Source organism: Argentina silus (genome assembly GCF_951799395.1).
Source record: "Argentina silus genome assembly, chromosome: 5".
Lineage (NCBI taxonomy): Eukaryota > Metazoa > Chordata > Actinopteri > Argentiniformes > Argentinidae > Argentina > Argentina silus.
This window is the reverse complement of record NC_139659.1, coordinates 21,098,100-21,115,980: the sequence shown is the minus strand read 5'-3', so window position 1 is coordinate 21,115,980 and position 17,881 is coordinate 21,098,100. Positions and strand designations below refer to the sequence as shown.

General features: G+C 49.6%; 1 protein-coding gene across 5 annotated transcripts in view; it reads right to left on the bottom strand.

Moving 5' to 3' along the window:
- ppip5k2 (diphosphoinositol pentakisphosphate kinase 2) overlaps positions 1–16,610 on the bottom strand; it is a 34,906-nt gene extending 18,296 nt beyond the window's left edge. For 4 of the 5 annotated variants that reach the window (XM_083669364.1, XM_083669366.1, XM_083669365.1 and 1 more), the window contains exons 1-13: positions 16,181–16,610; positions 13,977–14,172; positions 12,906–12,996; positions 11,019–11,104; positions 6,267–6,421; positions 5,825–5,926; positions 3,649–3,810; positions 2,808–2,929; positions 1,915–2,016; positions 1,463–1,549; positions 804–879; positions 527–636; positions 355–440 (exon numbers count right to left, since the gene is read on the bottom strand). In XM_083669364.1, the coding sequence (XP_083525490.1) occupies positions 355–440; positions 527–636; positions 804–879; positions 1,463–1,549; positions 1,915–2,016; positions 2,808–2,929; positions 3,649–3,810; positions 5,825–5,926; positions 6,267–6,421; positions 11,019–11,104; positions 12,906–12,996; positions 13,977–14,172; positions 16,181–16,372 (1,567 nt within the window). In that variant the 5' untranslated portion in view covers positions 16,373–16,610. Of the gene's footprint in view, positions 1–354; positions 441–526; positions 637–803; positions 880–1,462; positions 1,550–1,914; positions 2,017–2,807; positions 2,930–3,648; positions 3,811–5,824; positions 5,927–6,266; positions 6,422–6,661; positions 6,683–11,018; positions 11,105–12,905; positions 12,997–13,976; positions 14,173–16,180 lie in introns of those variants that run through there. The other variant, XM_083669368.1, reaches the window with a different exon arrangement.
- Between the last annotated feature and the right edge of the window lie 1,271 nt (positions 16,611–17,881).

The following is a 17,881-nucleotide window of genomic DNA, read 5'->3' as shown; positions in this document are numbered from 1 at the left end:
CATATTACTGCACTAGAACTATTGTCACTGTCACTTTTTCTTCCTTAATATTGAATTGTTGATTGTTGCTGACTGCTGTTGTTGAGCGTGGAGCAAGATCCCAAAGCATTTCACGATGTCAATTACAACTGAATGCAATATAAGTGACAAATAAAATGTGATTTGATTTGATTTGATTTGACTTGACACACGCACGCGCACACACACAAGGTATCAGCTCCCAAATACATTCCAATGTTTAATCAAATTTGATGAGCCATACAGTTCACATTCCCATGGTAACTCCTGACACTGAGCTGACCTGGGATGGAAACCATTCAGGAAGAAACTAGGGTGGAAGATACCAAGTCCTACCTTCTTCTTCACTAGATGTTTTGGGACACCCGTGAGGAAGATACGTCATCTGAACCTTGCGATTGATGCCAGAAAAATGGCCGTACCTAAAGCGAAACACGTCGTTACAAAACCCACGTTTTTAAAGCCATTAGAAATACATGGTCTGGGGAAATCAAGGTGCACTGCTTACATTTCAAGGACTGTTTTCAGTTGTTCAAGTTTAGCCTGGGATTCTTCTATCTCACAATCGTTGTTCTGTACGATTTCCACCAGGAGTTGCCTGGCGATGTCCAGCACTTCCTGTAGAGGAAAATGAAGAAGTGCGTGTTAGTGCTGGTCTGGAACAAACACTGCATGTCCCATTGATAATCAGATCTATGTCTATATATCTACAGTCAGTCTATAAATCACCATGTAATATAAGTTATAGCAAGGGTACACTGAGAACAAACCGACAGTCAGTTTACCTGTAACTGCTTTGGCTTTTTCAACTTTAGCTTTCCACTCTTGTATCCGCCACATTTCTCAAACAGATCAAAGAACCTGAAAGAGACACATCAGGAACAAGCATCAGGAACAAGCATCAGGAACAAGCATCAGCAACATACATCAGGAACAAGCATCAGGAACAAGCATCAGGAACATACATCAGGAACAAGCATCAAGAACAAGCATCAGGAACAAGCATCAGGAACACACATCAGAAACATACATCAGGAACATACATCAGGAACAAGCATCAGGAACAAGCGTCAGGGACAAGCGTCAGGAACATACGTCAGGAACATACGTCAGGAACATACGTCAGGAACATACGTCAGGAACATACGTCAGGAACATACATCAGGAACATACATCAGGAACATACATCAGGAACACACATCAGGAACAAGCAAACATTCCATTCGCTGATTCAGTGCAGTCACGGTTTACATCGTACAGTCAGGAGAGGCTGGTGGAGGTAGAAATCCAAGGACGGGCTCATTGTAATACATGGAACGGAATCAGGAACGGTATCAAAAACACATGTTCCGTCCTCCGATTTCTACCTCCTCCGGCCTCCCCGGTGTACAGTAGTCGCCCTGTGCGCTGCCTGTGTGACCGCGGGCCTCGAGCGCTACGTTACCTCTGGTGTCGAACCTCCATCTTCATCTTCTGTTTGGGTGTTCTGTCGCCATGGCGAATCACAGCGATGACACAGCGCAGCTCCATCCTGAGAGAGGAGGAGAAGGAGTAACCAATAATATATATATATATATATATATTTATAGAGGTTAGTAATTGGTAATCTAGTTGAATACATTTTCAGAGTGGCTTCCCCAACACTGGTGTACATACATGGTCCCAGAGAGGATAATAAGGATGCATTACACGTAACGATATTCTGTATAAATGTCAGTACTCAGCTAAATCATGGGTGTTAAATATGCAGTGTTTGTGTTAATTGTCATAAGGTAGTGTTAATATAGCACTGTCTGGGGTTGTTCATGTTACAGAGGAATGTTAAAAGAGACCTGTGTGTGTGTGTGTGAGTGTGAGTGTGTGTGCGCGCGAGTGTGTGAGTGTGTGTGTACGTACATGGTCCCAGAGGTGGTGGGGACGATAGGGATGTCTTCAGCCTCCAACGGGATAGACCAGGGGATCTGGAACTGAGGTGCCAGCTCTCTCATGATGATGTTCCTATAACACACAGCCACAAGTCACAGGTCACAGGTCACAGCAGCCATCATCAGCTGCTGCTGCTTCTAACGCTAATGTGGGAATAGACCTGGGCCCAGTATTTAAAAACCTTTCATCTAGATCAGAATGATCCAGATTCTTTTTTTTTTTTGCAATCCGGGATCAGATCTATCTGGCATATTATGACATATGTATCTTGACATTGTATCTGGGAAAATCAGCCAGCTCGGTCTGATCCTGGATAGCAAAAAAAACCCACCTACACACCCACACCTACACACACCTACACACACACCTGATCCAGATTAAACGTTTACAAATACTGGAAACTCTTCTCATGTAGATGCTCCTCCAACCAGAGGTCACAAGGTCAGGGCCAAACAGAGTGACCATTGGCGCTCTGAAGCGAATGCAAATGTACGACGTGTGTGTGGGGGGGGGGGGGTCGCCCACAAAACAAACACGTCGGCGCGGTTAATAAACAGCGAGGTCATTTGCGAAGCTGCGAAGCTGCAAAGCTGCGGAGCTTCACTTGGCGAAGGGAAAGGTTAAAGTTCTGACCCCGGGGCGCTTAGTGGCGTGACACACTAATGCGCTTACCACGTAATCGCAAGGTTCCTTGGTTCGATTCCGACCCTCGACCTATCTTGCATGTCATCCCTCCTCTCTCTCTCTCTCCCATCCTTCCTGTCAATCTCTACTGTCTCTATCCCAATAAAGCAGAAATGCCTTAAAAACATATTTAAATAAATAAATAAATAAAAAATAAAATAAAAAAAATAAGTTCTGACCCCAGGATCTTCGCGCAGTCGTCGTAATACTTCATGGAGTTCTTGACGAAGCTGAAGCCGTTGACGTCGCAGACGTAGGACTGGCCGTTGGCTCGGAGCAGGTCGAAACCACACACCGTTTGCTGCCAGAGAGGAAGGGAGACGTGAGAGAGTGTGTCTGACAGAGAGAGAGAGAGAGAGAGAGAGACAGATAGAGCGTGTCTGACAGAGAGAGAGAGAGAGAGAGAGAGAGTGTGTGTGTGTCTGACAGAGAGAGAGAGAGAGAGAGAGAGAGAGAGAGAGAGAGAGAGAGAGAGTGTGTGTGTCTGACAGAGAGAGAGAGAGAGAGAGAGAGAGAGTGTGTGTGTGTGTGTCTGACAGAGAGAGAGAGAGTGTGTGTGTCTGACAGAGAGAGAGAGTGTGGGGGGGGGGAGAAAAGGGGGGGGGGGGGTAGAGAGGACAGAGGACAGAGGAGAGGAGGGAGTTCTCCCTGAGGACACAGCTCTAGAGTTACAATTGCAGGCCTTTGCGGTTAGAAACATGCCGGTTAGGAAGATGAGGGAAAGAGGATTGCGGATTGTATTGTATTCTGTTAACGCTAAAACACTTACATGTTGTCTGTACTCAACCACGGTCGACGGCTAGCATGCTGTCTGAGAAAACCATACAATTCTCGAATGATTGCATTGAAAGGCCACTCATTTCTATGTCCTATCTCGTCTTATCTGTACTTCCTTGCATTTAAGGTATTCATCATTCTCCATTCTAGCCCGCTCTATTCAACAGTTGTCCACCTGAATCAGGCCAGACGTGAGGCCAGAAGCCAGGGACGGGACGCGGCTCAGCGCGTTGCCGTGGTTACCTTGAAGGCCAGACAGACTTTCCAGGCGATGAGCTTCTCCCTGGCGTTGAGGATGACGGGGTAGCGCACCTCCTTGCCCTCGCTGTCCCGCTCCACCTTGCCGTCCAGCGCCGGAGACTTCCTGGCCTCCGCGTGGGCGTAGTCCGGACCCACTGTGTACACCTGGGACGCGTGGGCGCGCGCGCACACACACACACACACACACACACACGGACATGCATGCGCGCGCACACACACACACACACACACACACACACACACACACACACACACACACACACACATACATACATACATACATACACACACAGGCACACACACACAGGCACACACACACAGGCACACACACACAAGCAAGCAGACACACACACATAAGCAGGCACACACACACACACACACAAACAAGCAGACACACACACACACACAGGCACACACAAGTAAGCAGACACACAGGCACACACAAGCAAGCAGACACACACACAGGCACACACACACACACACAAGCAAGCAGACACAAGCAAGCAGACACAAGCAGGCACACACACACACACACACACACACGCACGCACACACAAGCAAGCAGACACACACACACACCTTAAATGAACACACAGTTCCAGATGTTTAACCCTAGCTGCAGGTGGAGGTAGTGAGCAGATAGCACAACGCTACCATCATGAGGTTGTCTTAAAGCTGAATGCACTTGTTGTCTCTGCAAACGGTCCTCTGTAGGCCACCAAGTCCCTGGACTCTGATGAAATAAAATCCTATCATATCATATCGACTGGTCTGCATTGGCGGTCTGGGACCAGGGGCCGTCCTCTATCGCTGCAGATCAATAGACGCCAGCCCGGTGAGAGCTCGGGCTACGCGGTACCACAGGGGAGGCCGGCGGAGGTAGGAATCGGAGGACGGGCCGCTCACGGCAACGCATGGAACAGAACGAGGAGGAACGGTATCAAACCGCCCTCCCCGTCCTCCTCTCTCTCTCCCGGCCGCCCGCTAAGCTTTTCGCCTCTCCTACAACAACCGGCAATTTCTCCGCTACGCTATTCCAGCTGGTAAACATAACTGTGTGTAACTTCACCCGTGGCCTCCTCAACAACAACAACAACAACAACACACAGCACGTTTAAAACTCTCCTCTTTCAGACCGGGGCCAACGGGTGGATTCGCTTTTGAGCTCTGGTTTTACATCTGCGGCTCCAAGATAAATGTTATGTTCATATTCGGCTCTCGTATCGCAGCTGACAGAGCGGTCTGGGTCAGCCAGCGTTCCTCCTCTCCAATTTCCTCCTTTGAGGTTTAATAACAGCTTCAAAACTCCCCCCGGAGGACAGCCGCAGCTCCAGCCAGCGTGCGAAACAGAGAGGTAGACACAGCAGCGGCGTGTGTAGGTGGGGGTGTGTAGGTGTGTAGGGTGTGTAGGTGTGTAGGTGGGGGTGTGTAGGTGGGGGTGTGTAGGTGTGTAGGTGAGTGTATGTGTGTGTAGGTGGGGGTGTGTATAGGTGTGTGTAGGTGTGGGTGTGTAGGTATGTGTAGGTGTGTGTACGTATGTGTAGGTATGTGTAGGGGTGTGTACGTATGTGTAGGTGTGTGGGTGCGTGTAGGTATGTGTAGGTGTGTGCACATATGTGTAGGTATGTGTAGGGGTGTGTACGTATGTGTAGGGGTGTGTAGGTGTGTGTACGTATGTGTAGGTGCGTGTAGGTGTGTGTAGGTGTGTGTACGTATGTGTAGGGGTGTGTAGGTGCGTGTAGGTGTGTGTAGGTGTGTGTACGTATGTGTAGGTGTGTGTAGGTGCGTGTAGGTGTGTATCGGTATGTGTAGGTATGTGAAGGTGCGTGTAGGGGTGTGTAGGGGTATGTAGGGGTATGTAGGGGTGTGTAGGGGTGTGTAGGTATGTGTAGGGGTGTGTAGGTATGTGTAGGGGTGTGTAGGTGTATGTAGGGGTGTGTAGGGGTGTGTAGGGGTGTGTAGGTGTATGTAGGGGTGTGTAGGGGTGTGTAGGTGTGTGTAGGTGTGTGTAGGGGTGTGTAGGTATGTGTAGGGGTGTGTAGGTGTATGTAGGGGTGTGTAGGTGTATGTAGGGGTGTGTAGGTATGTGTAGGGGTGTGTAGGTGTATGTAGGGGTGTGTAGGTATGTGTAGGGGTGTGTAGGTGGGGGCGACTGTACCTTGACGTCGGTACCGTCCGTCGGCATGAACTCTTCGTAGATGTACGATCCCGTCTTCCTCACGTTGCTCTCGGGGGAGTAAACGCTACTCCTGCTGCCGATCTGGGGAGGAGGAGGGAGGAGGAAGAGGAGGAGGAGGAGGAGGAGCGAGGAGGAGAGGAAGAACGCTGACGTGACATTATCAGGGCTCGTGATGAACAACAACTGGTGTTCAGAGAGAGCTGAATCAAGTTTGGCTGATGAGATTTTCCTGACCATGTGACCGGCCTTGGCAAAACTCTGGGCCGCCACCAGGTCACATGGTCAAGATCAACTCAGGATCCTGTTCATGCGTGCCAATAACACCTTTATGACAGCTCGTAGCGGTTCTAACCTCCAGCAGAGGTAGGGTAGTAGATTAGTTTGTGATTACTAGTGTGTGTGCGTGTGTGTGTTATCTAACCTTTCTGAACAACCTCTGACTGCCCCCTCCAGCAGAGGTAGGGTAGTAGATGTAGACATTGTGGTCCTCAGCGCTGACGGGCTTCTCCACGAAGGGTTTCTGGAAGATCTCCCCATTGACCTCCACATGGTCCTCCCCCTCCACCAGGTTACACTCTGTAGAGACCACACACACACACACACACACACACACACACACGGTGAGACAACTCCACCTTCACCCTCTACCCCATTTCTATCGACATCCACATGGTCCTCTCCTTCTGCCAGGTTACACTCTGTAGAACACGCACACACTCTGCCCATTGACCTCCACATAGTCCTCTCCTGCTACCAGGTGACACACTCTATAGTGTGTGTGTGTGTGTGTGTGTGTGTGTGTGTGTGTTATCTAACCTTTCTGAATAGCCTCTGACTGCCCCCTCCAGCAGAGGTAGAGTAGTAGATGACTAGTCATTGTGGTCCTAGTGTGTGTGTGTGTGTGTGTGTGTGTGTGTCTCCTACCAGGTGATAGAGAGGGACAGGAGGCCTGAGTGGAGACAGACAACTAGTTGGATGGATGGTAAATGCAGACACAGGACACGGTGTCTTCACCACCTGGTCACCACACACACAGCTACAGGCAGAAACATCTCATCGCCTTATCGGAACACAGGGTGGGCGACGAGGGGGAAAAGGTTGTTTGAATGTGTGGCAGTTGATATGTTGAGGTTACAGTGCAGTTGGGAGAGCATGGCGTTAACAACGTGGGTTCAATTCCCACTGGGACCATATATACTGAAAAATGTATGCACTCACTGCAATGTAAGTCGCTTTTGATAAAGGTGTCAGCTAAATGGCATATATATATATATATATATATATATATATATATATATATATATATACACATATATGAGTTGTAAGATACAGCACAAGGGAGGAAAAATGTAAAACTGTACAAAGAAAATAAACCTGGCAGGGCAGATGTCTGCTTGGAGTCTAGTAGATTGATTACGACATACAGTACATTCATGCTTTCTCCTCTAATCCAGCAGCAGCTTTACACACGACATAATCGCCTTACAGCACAGGCAGACAGATAGACAGACAGACAGACAGACAAGACAGGACAGAGTTCAGAGGCCTCGAGTACACAGAAACATACCATGATATCAAGCTGAAAACCTGGCAGCTATCCACAGAAAAATACCGAGATACTTACAGAGAGGCAGCTTTCTAGAATTACAGTTTGTCAACACACCGTGAAAAAAACACAAGGCAGAGCTTTACGTGGTGTGAAACATATTGTTTGGAGCATTTAGAACAATATGAGGTCGTTATAAGCAAAATAACTTCCTGCCACAAGTGCCATTAGCGGCTCTGTCCCCTGCCATCTTGGAACCAAACGGCCTCCATTGTGTGAGATTGATACAGCCACTTAGAGAACAACAGGAATTAATGATCTCAAACCTCCATTTCACATTTCTGCTCTTTTACACATTAATCAGAGAGAGAGAGAGAGAGAGAGAGACTAAGCTGCATGAAACACTCCCATGCTGTGTTTCGAACTATGAGCCAACACAGAAACGTATTGGACTCTTTTCAACCCTAATGCATAATAATCACTCTCGTTCAAATTACGGAGCCTAAACAGGCGAGATGGCGTCCAACTGCGCCCCTGTGAGGGTCTCTATTCATACGAAAAGCTTTTAGCAGCGACAGAACGAGGCGGGCAGGGAGCCTGCTGCTGCGGAGGCACCGGCTCTGACAATTACCCGCTCTCTCTGAGGTCGGCTGGGGACAAGGCCGGGACGCTGTTCATTCACCGGTCTGAGGCTAGGCAGCCATGAGCGGTGGCGGCTGGTGGAGGTCGAAATCGGAGGACAGGCTCACGGTAACGCGCGGAATGGAAGAAGGAATTCCTCGTTCCGTGTCATGCGTTTACAATGAGCCCGTTCTCCCGGTTTTGGCCTCCGTCAGCCTCCCCTGACAGACGTAGAGATAATAACTCTATACATAAATCATAGAGATTGTCTAAGGCGCAGAAAACAGGTAGAGGAACAGGTAGAGGGTCAGGTAGGGACAGAGTGGCTGTTCCATTCACTAGTCTAGGGCTAGACAATACTAGCTAGGCATTCAAACAGCTCTATTTGTAGGGGCTGTAGAGGTCGGCCAAAGCACGGAGATGTGGGCCAGGTAAGGTCAGGAGGCAGAGGACGACGTTCCCTTCACATACAGATGCTACACACAGCAGTGTGGTAGATTCCACAGCACCCGACAATCAGTCAGTCAGTCAGTCAGTCATGAACAGTCAGTCAGTCAGTCAATCAGTCCAGTCATACCAACTCAACGCCCCTGGGATTAACCCTACGTGAACCAGGATTAAATATGAACCACTGGCAGACCAACTCAATGCCTGTGACACCAAGTTAACCCTATGACTCAGTGGGAGGAGTCCTGAGGTGAATGATTCAGTGGGAGGAGTCCTGAGGTGAATGACTCAGTGAGAGGAGTCACAGTCTCTAGTGTCCTTCTACAGCAACAGCAGCTATGCCTGGTGTACTAGACTAGGCTAGAAACTGAAGTCATCCTAACATAGTTATTTACTCTGCAAAACAGAATGTTTTCTGTGGGACCGTGGAAAGAAGCCAAAGGCAAATTGACCTCATAAGGACAATAATATAAATAATAAAATAAAAAACATACTCTACTCTGTTCTATTCTGTATGGTTTCTGTCAGCAGATAGGAACATACAGCTGTACGATCATAAACCTGCAGCAGAGACTCCATTCTAGAGATTCTAGACTGGAAGCCTAGTGAGGGGTCAGAGAGAGGTAACACCACACTGCTGTTAGAGATACCACTGGATTAGGGAGGGAGGGAGGGAGGGAGGGCTGCTGTCCTTGGCCCCCATACCACTGGACTAAAGAGGGAGGGAGGAAGGGAGGGAGGGAGGGCTGCTGTCCTTGGCCCCCATACCAATGGACTAAAGAGAGAGAGAGGGAGGGAGGGAGGGAGGGAGAGCCGCTGTCCTTGGCCCCCATACCACTGGACTAAAGAGAGAGGGAGGGAGGGAGGGAGAGCCGCTGCCCTTGGCCCCCATACCACTGGACTAAAGAAAGAGAGAGGGAGGGAGGGAGGGAGGGAGGGAGAGCCGCTGCCCTTGGCCCCCATACCACTGGACTAAAGAAAGAGAGTGAGGGAGGGAGGGAGGGAGGGAGAGCCGCTGCCCTTGGCCCCCATACCACTGGACTAAAGAAAGAGGGAGGGAGGGAGGGAGGGAGGGAGGGAGAGCCGCTGTCCTTGGCCCCCATACCACTGGACTAAAGAAAGAGAGAGGTAGGGAGGGAGGGAGAGCCGCTGCCCTTGGCCCCCATACCACTGGACTAAAGAGAGAGGGAGAAAAAAGGAATGAGAGAGATCAGTCTGTGTGTGTGAATGAGTGCCGAGATGGGAGAGAGAGAGAGAGAGAGAGAGAGAGAGAGAGAGAGAACGGGAGGAAGAGAAGGAGAGCGGGAAAGATACAGAGAGAGTGAGAGACCCACTGGTGTAGATAGTAGCTAGTGCGCGTAGCCAGCCAGATGCAGTCACACCTCACCTGAACCCTCCGGGGGCGGTAACACCATATCTAACGGGCTTGGAACCTTCCAAACAAACCAGGACAATGCGGCCCGTCACCACGCCGCTAGGCTACAGCAGCTATTGTGGAGGCTCAGCAGCTATTGTCAAAAGCTCAATGGACAACCGACAGCGGGATGTAAATTTACCTCAGGGCAAGTGTGTGTTGACGTGAAGCAGAGAGAGAGAGGCTGTGGAAGAGATGGATGGCTCCCTGCCTGGCTGGCTGGCTGGCTGGCTGGCTGACTGGCTGGCTGGCTGGCTATACTACAGGGGACAGGGTCCAGAACGGTGAGCTCACATGTAAATAATCACTGGAGGGGGAAACGAGGCCATGACTGAAAGGCTTTATTTGCATATTACAGCGGCCGTGGTGAAATGGAGTCTGTCCACCCACAGCTCACGTCCCTATTGAATAACGACACAATGGGGCCCGTTCCACTAGGTTATTCTGCATCTAAAATGGCTGTCTGTCTCCCCCTCCCTCCCTCTCTCTCTCTCTCTCTCTCTCCCCCTTCTCTCTACTCTTTCCTCTCTCCCACTCCCTCCCTCCCTCCCTCTCCAGGATTCCCTCCCAGTCCACTCCATTATTCTACATCTAAAATGGCCTCTTGTCTGTCTGTCTCTCCCTGTCTGTCTGTCTGTCTCTCCCTCCCTCCCCCTCTCCAGGATACCCTCCCTGTCCACTCCAGGCTGGAGTCCCGATACTAAGGCTTAAACTCCCAGCAGTAGTCCTCCTGCAGCCTATCAGCGTGTCAGTCCTCTGCTGCTGGAGTCCTCCCACAGACGCAGTCATGACCGACCAGGAGAGAGATAAATCAGTAGGCTGGGCTTGACCACTGATGGTAGTAGGGGGGTAGGAGGGTAGGTAGGGTGTAGGAGGGAGGTAGGTACTGGTGTAGTAGGGGGGTAGGTAGGGTGTAGTAGGGGGGTAGGTAGGGTGTAGTAGGGGGGTAGGTAGGGTGCAGTAGGGGGTAGGTAGGGTGCAGTAGGGGGTAGTAGGGGGGTAGGTAGGGTGTAGTAGATGGGTAGGTAGGGTGCAGTAGGGGGTAGGTAGGGTGTAGTAGGGGGGTAGGTAGGGTGTAGTAGGGTGTAGTAGGGTGTAGTAGGGTGTAGGTAGGGTGTAGTAGGGGGGTAGGTACTGGTACTAACCCTCAGGTCTGGCCGGGTCTCGGTTGAGCACAGCATAGCGTGGTAGCAGGATCCCCTCCGCCTTCAGTATCCTGTACACCTCTCTCCTGGAAGAGACACACACACACACACACACGGGCAGGCACACACACACACACACACACACACACAGTGTGTGAAAATGGATGACCGCCGTTGAAATCATTAGCTAGCCGTTGAGTCACTTAGCCTTAAGCTAGTAAAATAGCTCCCTCGGCACTATTTGAAGCGTCTGTCAGGCCAATCCCTCTCTCCACACCTCAAACCAGCACCAGCTGGGTAAACTCACCAGAGTGGTTCTGTAAGCCATTATAATCCTCGCTCCTTAGTGCCAAGGGCTCTTTCATGTACCTCAACAACAAACGGTGACACCATTCCAGCGTCCCACAGAGTGAATCAGGGATGCCAGTATGGTAGTGTCACCATAACACTGCGCTGTAATCCAGCTTCAAAAGCAGAGACGTACTGCGGTGGGACTCGGACAGTTCAGGGTGTTGAGACAGACTGGCTGCGTTGGTAGCGTGCTGTTGGCACGCATGATCAGTTGGCACCTGTGTGTGTGTGTAAGTGGGAGTCTGTGTGTGTGTATATAAGTAGGAGTCTGTGTGTGTGTGTGTGTGTGTGTGTATGTGTGTGTGTAAGTGTGAGTCTGTGTGTGTGTGTGTGCGTGAGAGATGGGTCAGCATGCGTGTACTCCTTGTTTGATCTGCAGTACGTATTCATGTGTGTGTTAAGTGTGTTTGTGGTGGATGTGCGTGGAATGACAGCTGTGCTCTACAGCGGGTTGACACCCTAACGTGCTCCGACCGGCTGCAGGCTGCAGTCAAGCTGCAGGACACGTCAGTGAAGAAGCTTCAGGCCAACGCTCCCGGCACGCTCTGAGGCAACGCGCTCTGAGGCAACGCGCACGCAGCTTCAGGAGCAGCCCCACCGCGGCGAGGAGCACCAGAGAGGTGGAGACGCCTGTTTTCACCCACGGCCATCAGAGGTTTTAAAGGAGTGTAAAATGATTCATTGAGGGATGACGTTTCATAATAGGGCTGTTGTTGTTGTTGTTGTTGTTGTTGTTGTTGTCGTTGTCGTTGCTTTTTAGCCCCGGTAGGAGAGACAACAGCATGCTTGCCTTTTTAGAATGATCTGGATCAAATGCTTTCAGATGTCTTATTGCGTTTTTATAGCATGTATTTAGCATGTATTTAACATGTATTTAGCATGTATTTAACATGTATTTAGCATGTATTTAACATGTATTTAGCATCTATTTAGCATGTATTGTTTTGTCCTCGTATCATGTATTGACGATGCATAGTGACAGTGACAGTCACTTCCCTTTGGGATCAATAAGGTCCGACTCTAAACATATTCTATAGTCTTTCTGTGCCACAGACTGGTCACTAGATCTCTTTACGTTGGACTCAGACTGAATTATACCTGCTTTGCAACATGTGTGCACTTGGTGGCTTTTATTGATCAGACAAATGACAGAGACACCCGCAGACTAAATGTGTCGCACCGGCTAGAACAGCAACCCTCTGAGACCCAGTCACGCCCTGAAACCCCAATCAATAGTCCATTCCCTCAACTCTCCTTGATCAATACCATGGTGACAAACCATGCCCTGTACACCCCCAGAGAGACTATGGGCATTTATTGTTTATGAACCGTGACTTTGCTTAATAATCCACCCAGTGCTTTTATATTAGGCACAATAATGTGAAAATTGACAGCATCCAATTCAATGTTTCCGTAACGGGATAAATCCGCTGTTTCCCCTGGGCGGTGCGACCAGGCCTGCCGGCCAAGATGCCGTCACCATATATGGTCGTGGCCCGGTCGAGCGGTGACCATAGCAACTGTCAATCATCTCACCTGTCCTGGATGTAGTACTGCAGATCCAGGTTGTTGATGATGAACGGGTTCCTGAGCTTCTCATAGGCTACTGCCTTGTCCAATGGAAAACCTTGGAGGATGACAGAGATACACGAGTACTGTGTGTGTTTGTCTAACAGAAACATACATAAATAATATATAGTATACATATAAATATACAACACAAAGGCAATATTCTAAAAGGTGGAGGAAGGAGGAAAGTCATTTTGATAACGGCCGTCATTTCATGGCCATATGATAGCAGGTGGTTACCACAGCATTTGAATGTTTTGCTTGATAATCATCACGTCCTCGTCCTCTCCCGTTAGCTAAACAGGGATGCAGTGAAAGGGGCCAAGCTAGCTGGACTATCCAGCCTACCTCAAACAGGACCCAAGAAAACTCTGCCCAGGCCCAAACACCACAGCCGGAGGTGAGTCCTGGAGGACTATTCTAGACAACGGCCGTCCACGACCGTAAGCAAACCATCAATGAACCACAGCGGGTCTGCTAGCTGACCGCGCCACGTGGACAGACAACAGGGGTGGCTGTGTAGGAGGGCCAGTGTTAACATCATTACAGAGAGCAGGCAGGCAGGCAGGCAGACACACACACACACACACACACACGTTATTTGCATGACACTACACAAGTCCTAGCAGCACTCATGTCCGCTCTGATTCACCAGCCAGGATTGCAACAGTGAGTACGTGGTCAAAGCCGAGTCTGTGTAGCGTGTTGAAAACACTGGGAGGAGGCAATGTTGCCAAACAGCAGAGAGCTGGTCTGATGAATACAGCACTGTCTACAGCACCTACACAACCAGACCTGTGTGTGGGACGGTGGGGCTGGGTGTTTATACAGGAGATTGTGTGCACGTGTGTGTGTGTATGTGTGTGTGTGTATATGTGTTTATGTGTGTGGACTGTGTGTTTATGTGTGTGGACTGTGTGTTTATGTGTGTGGGCTGTGTGTTTATGTGTGTGTGTGTGTGTGTGTGTGTGTGTGTGTGTGTGTCTGTATGCATGTGTGTTTATGTTTGTGTGTGTGTGTGCGCTGTCTCCACCTCACCTTTAGAGTGGAAGGATATGAGGCAGTCACAGAGGGGCCAGTTCTCCACCGGCTCGTTGAGGATGACCTCCTCTTCGAAGGTTACCACGGTGATGTACTTGAACAGACACAGGCGTTCTAGGATCTCCTTCATGGGCTTGGAGGCCGACTTCTTGGACATGGAACAGATCCCCACCACGATCTGTCTCTCCGGAGGCTTGGAGAGAGAGAGAGGGAGAGTGATGAAGACCAGAGACTATCTAAGACCATATGTAAGACTATTGAGATGCCCCCCCCCGCACACAGCCATATGTAAGACTATTGAGATGCCCCCCCCCCCCCTCCTCCCCACACAGCCATATGAAAGACTATTGAGATGCCCCCCCATCCCACACAGCCATATGTAAAACTTTTGAGATGCCCCCCCCCCCATCCCACACAGCCATATATGAGATTATTGAGATGCCCCCCTCCCCACACAGCCATATGAAACACTATTGAGATGCCCCCCCATCCCACACAGCCATATATGAGACTATTGAGATGCCCCCCCCCCCCCCATCCCACACAGCCATATATGAGACTATTGAGATGCCCCCCCATCCCACACAGCCATATATGAGACTATTGAGATGCCCCGCCTCACTCTTGAGATGCAAAGTTCATCTTTTATGTTGTTGTTCCAAAGAATATCCCGCGTGAAGGAAAAGACTTCGGAAATCAAAAGGCGTAGGCCTACATTCTTTATGGATGTAGAAATATCTTAAACTTTCATACTGTAGGTTACATAAGAACATATTACTATTCACAGCAGTGGATCCAAAACAACATATTAAACCCCCACAGAGCATCGGAAATTCAAGGAATTAATCTATGTGGGTGTATGAATGGAGTTATATAAATGATGAAACTGAGCTTTTGGCTACATGCAGTGCTCAATGAAAATACATGAGAGATTTCACTAACCCTAAAATTTTCAACGCAGCCTTTCAGTGCCAAATCCTTATCAAATCCAATAAAAGATGTTCCCAAACTGTTCCTTTATCAAAATCTCTGTGTGGGAAACAGAGCACAGAAACAGTACTTTGCCTAAAATGTCTGCAAAGCATCTGAGAACATACAGTGCATTCGGAAAGTATTCAGGCCTTAATCTAAAATGGATTCAATTAATTTTTTTCCCCTCATCAATCTACACACAATACCCCATAATGACAAAGCCAAAACAGGTTTTTAGAAATGTTTTCTAATTTATTAAAAACAAAAAACTGAAATATCACATTTACATAAGTATTCAGACCCTGTCATGTGCTTTTTACTGAGGAGTGGCTTCCGTCTGGCCACTCTACCATACAGTGCTGCAGAGTTTGTTGTCCTTCTGGAAGGTTCTCCCATCTCCACAGAGGAACTCTGGAGCTCTGTCAGAATGACCATTGGGTTCTTGGTCACCTCCCTGACGATGGCCCTTCTCCGCCTACTGCTCAGTTTGGCCAGGCGGCCAGCTCTAGGAAGAGTCTTGGTGGTTCCAAACTTCTTCCATTTAAGAATGATGGAGACCACTGTGTTCTTGGGGACCTTCAATACTGCAGAAATGGTTTTGTACCCATCCCCAGATCTGTGCCTCGACACAACCCTGTCTCGGAGGTCTACGGACAATTCCTTCAACCTCATGGCCTGGTTTTTGCTCTGACATGCACTGTCAAGTGTGGGACCTTATATAGACAGGTGTGTGTGATCCAAACCATGTCCAATCAATTGAATTTACCGCAGGTGGACTCCAATCAAGTCGTGGAAACATCGCAGGGATGGTCAATGGAAACAGGAGGCACCTGAGCTTAATTTCAAGTGTCAAAGCAAAGGGTCTGAATACTTATATAAATGTGATATCAGTTTTTTATTTTTAATAAATTAGCAAACATTTCTAAAAACCTGTTTTCGCTTTGTCATTATGGGGTATTGTGTGTAGATTGATGAGGGAAAGAAATGAATTGAATCCATTTTAGAATAAGGCTGGAACATAACAAAATGTGGAAAAAGTGAAGGGGTCTGAATACTTTCCGAATGCACCGTAGGCTAGTGTCTTTGGAGGGTCGCACCATCTGCTGTGAAAACAAATGCCTCCTGTGTTGACGTGATACGACCACTCCAGACACACTACTGCAAACACCAATCAGATGCTTCATCCACACGAGAGCGTGTCAGTTTGGACATCGCTCTGGTCAACTCACCGAATCGTACATCTCATCATCATCATCGTCGTCGTCGTCTTCCTCCTCCTCTTCCTCCTCCACGTTCTCGTACAGGCAGTCGTAGCCCATGACGCGGCCCGGGTCCAGTAGCTCCTCCCCCTCGCCGTCGTCACAGCCGACGAAGAAGCGCGGGTGTTCGCTGGCGTCCGGAGGCTCTCCCCCGGCCGACATGGTCAAGCCGTGTTGAGGAGCAGGGCCGCGTAGAGAGGGGCTGCTAAGGGGCTGAGGTTGGAGCTGAGGTTGGAGCTGAGGCTGAGGTTGGAGCTGGAGCTGAGGTTGGAGCTGAGGTTGGAGCTGGAGCTGAGGCTGGGCCTGGGCCTGGGACAAGGGTTGGGTCTGAGGTTGGGGTTGGGACAAGGGCTGCTCCTTCTCCACCTCAGACCGGTCTGTGCCTGTCCCTCCCCCTGCCTCTCCCAAACCCCCGAGCCTACCTCCCCCTGACGCCACACCCCTCCTCACTCCTCACACACACAAACACACCCACACACAAAGCTAGGGCCCCCCGACCCCCTCCTGTCTCTCCTCTTCCCCCGGTTCTGCCTGCTGGCCAAAGTCCACTGACCCCCCCCCCCCCCCTCTCAGGGGGTGTGGGTTAGATAGAGATGACCCCCCCCCCACCCCTCAGCACAGCGTAGGGGTAGATCAAAGGGCTAACGGGATGGAAGCGGGTTTATCTCCAGTGCATGACCCCAAAGTCCCCTTCCGCCAGTCGGCTGGCCGCTGCTGGTGCTGGGTTACCACGGCGATAGGGGTTACCGCCGGCAACAATCCTCTGCCCTGTGCTGATCTTCAAAGCTCAGCATGATGGTGTCCTCACTCTCTCTGTCGCCTGAAACAACACACACACACAATTAATATATATTTATACACACACTAACAGACCAAAAGATAAAAAGGCAGACAGTATGTGCGTGCACACACACACACACACACACACACACACACACACACACACACACACACTAAATCAGAGAGGCCTACACACACACACACACTAAATCAGAGAGGCCTAACACACTCATTCCTGTCCTGGTGTTGATTAAGAAGCAGAGCTATCAAATAAGACAGGGATTGTGTGACGGAGATTAAGAGAGGGAAGGTCACAACGTCAGATCGGAGCGTGACGCGAGGACTTCTCAGCTCTCTCTAACTCTGCAGGATCAGGATGAGGCTGTGGAGGTTTCACTGGGTCACTTAGAGGATAGGGCAGAGTAATCCTCACGTCAGCAGATAGCAGAAGTAACCGCAACCTTGAAGCGAGGTTGTGGTGAGGTTGTGGTGAGGTTGTGGCGCCAACGTAACCTAATATCTACCCTCTGACTTAACATAGCGTTGTGGTGGCATAAAGGTCAGTGACATTTCATACGAATTCAGCTCCATTTGTGTTTTATATTTGGCGAGAACATAAGTTCAGTAAGTTCTACGTCCCCCCCCCCCGACAAGGTTGCTCATCAGTCGTGTCCAGGGAGGATAAAGGCTGCACACTCAACGTTGTCACGACTCTTAAAAGTATTTCATTATGAAACGGCCGCCTTCAGCCAAGGCCTCTGCTACGAAAAGGAGTAGATTGACACTACGTAGCAACAACACGGCTCTGTTTGCTGAGACGAACGACTTCAAATAAAATTCAGGGCTGACTGTCTGTAAAAGGCACAAACGAAAGAGAGAGGCAGACGATAT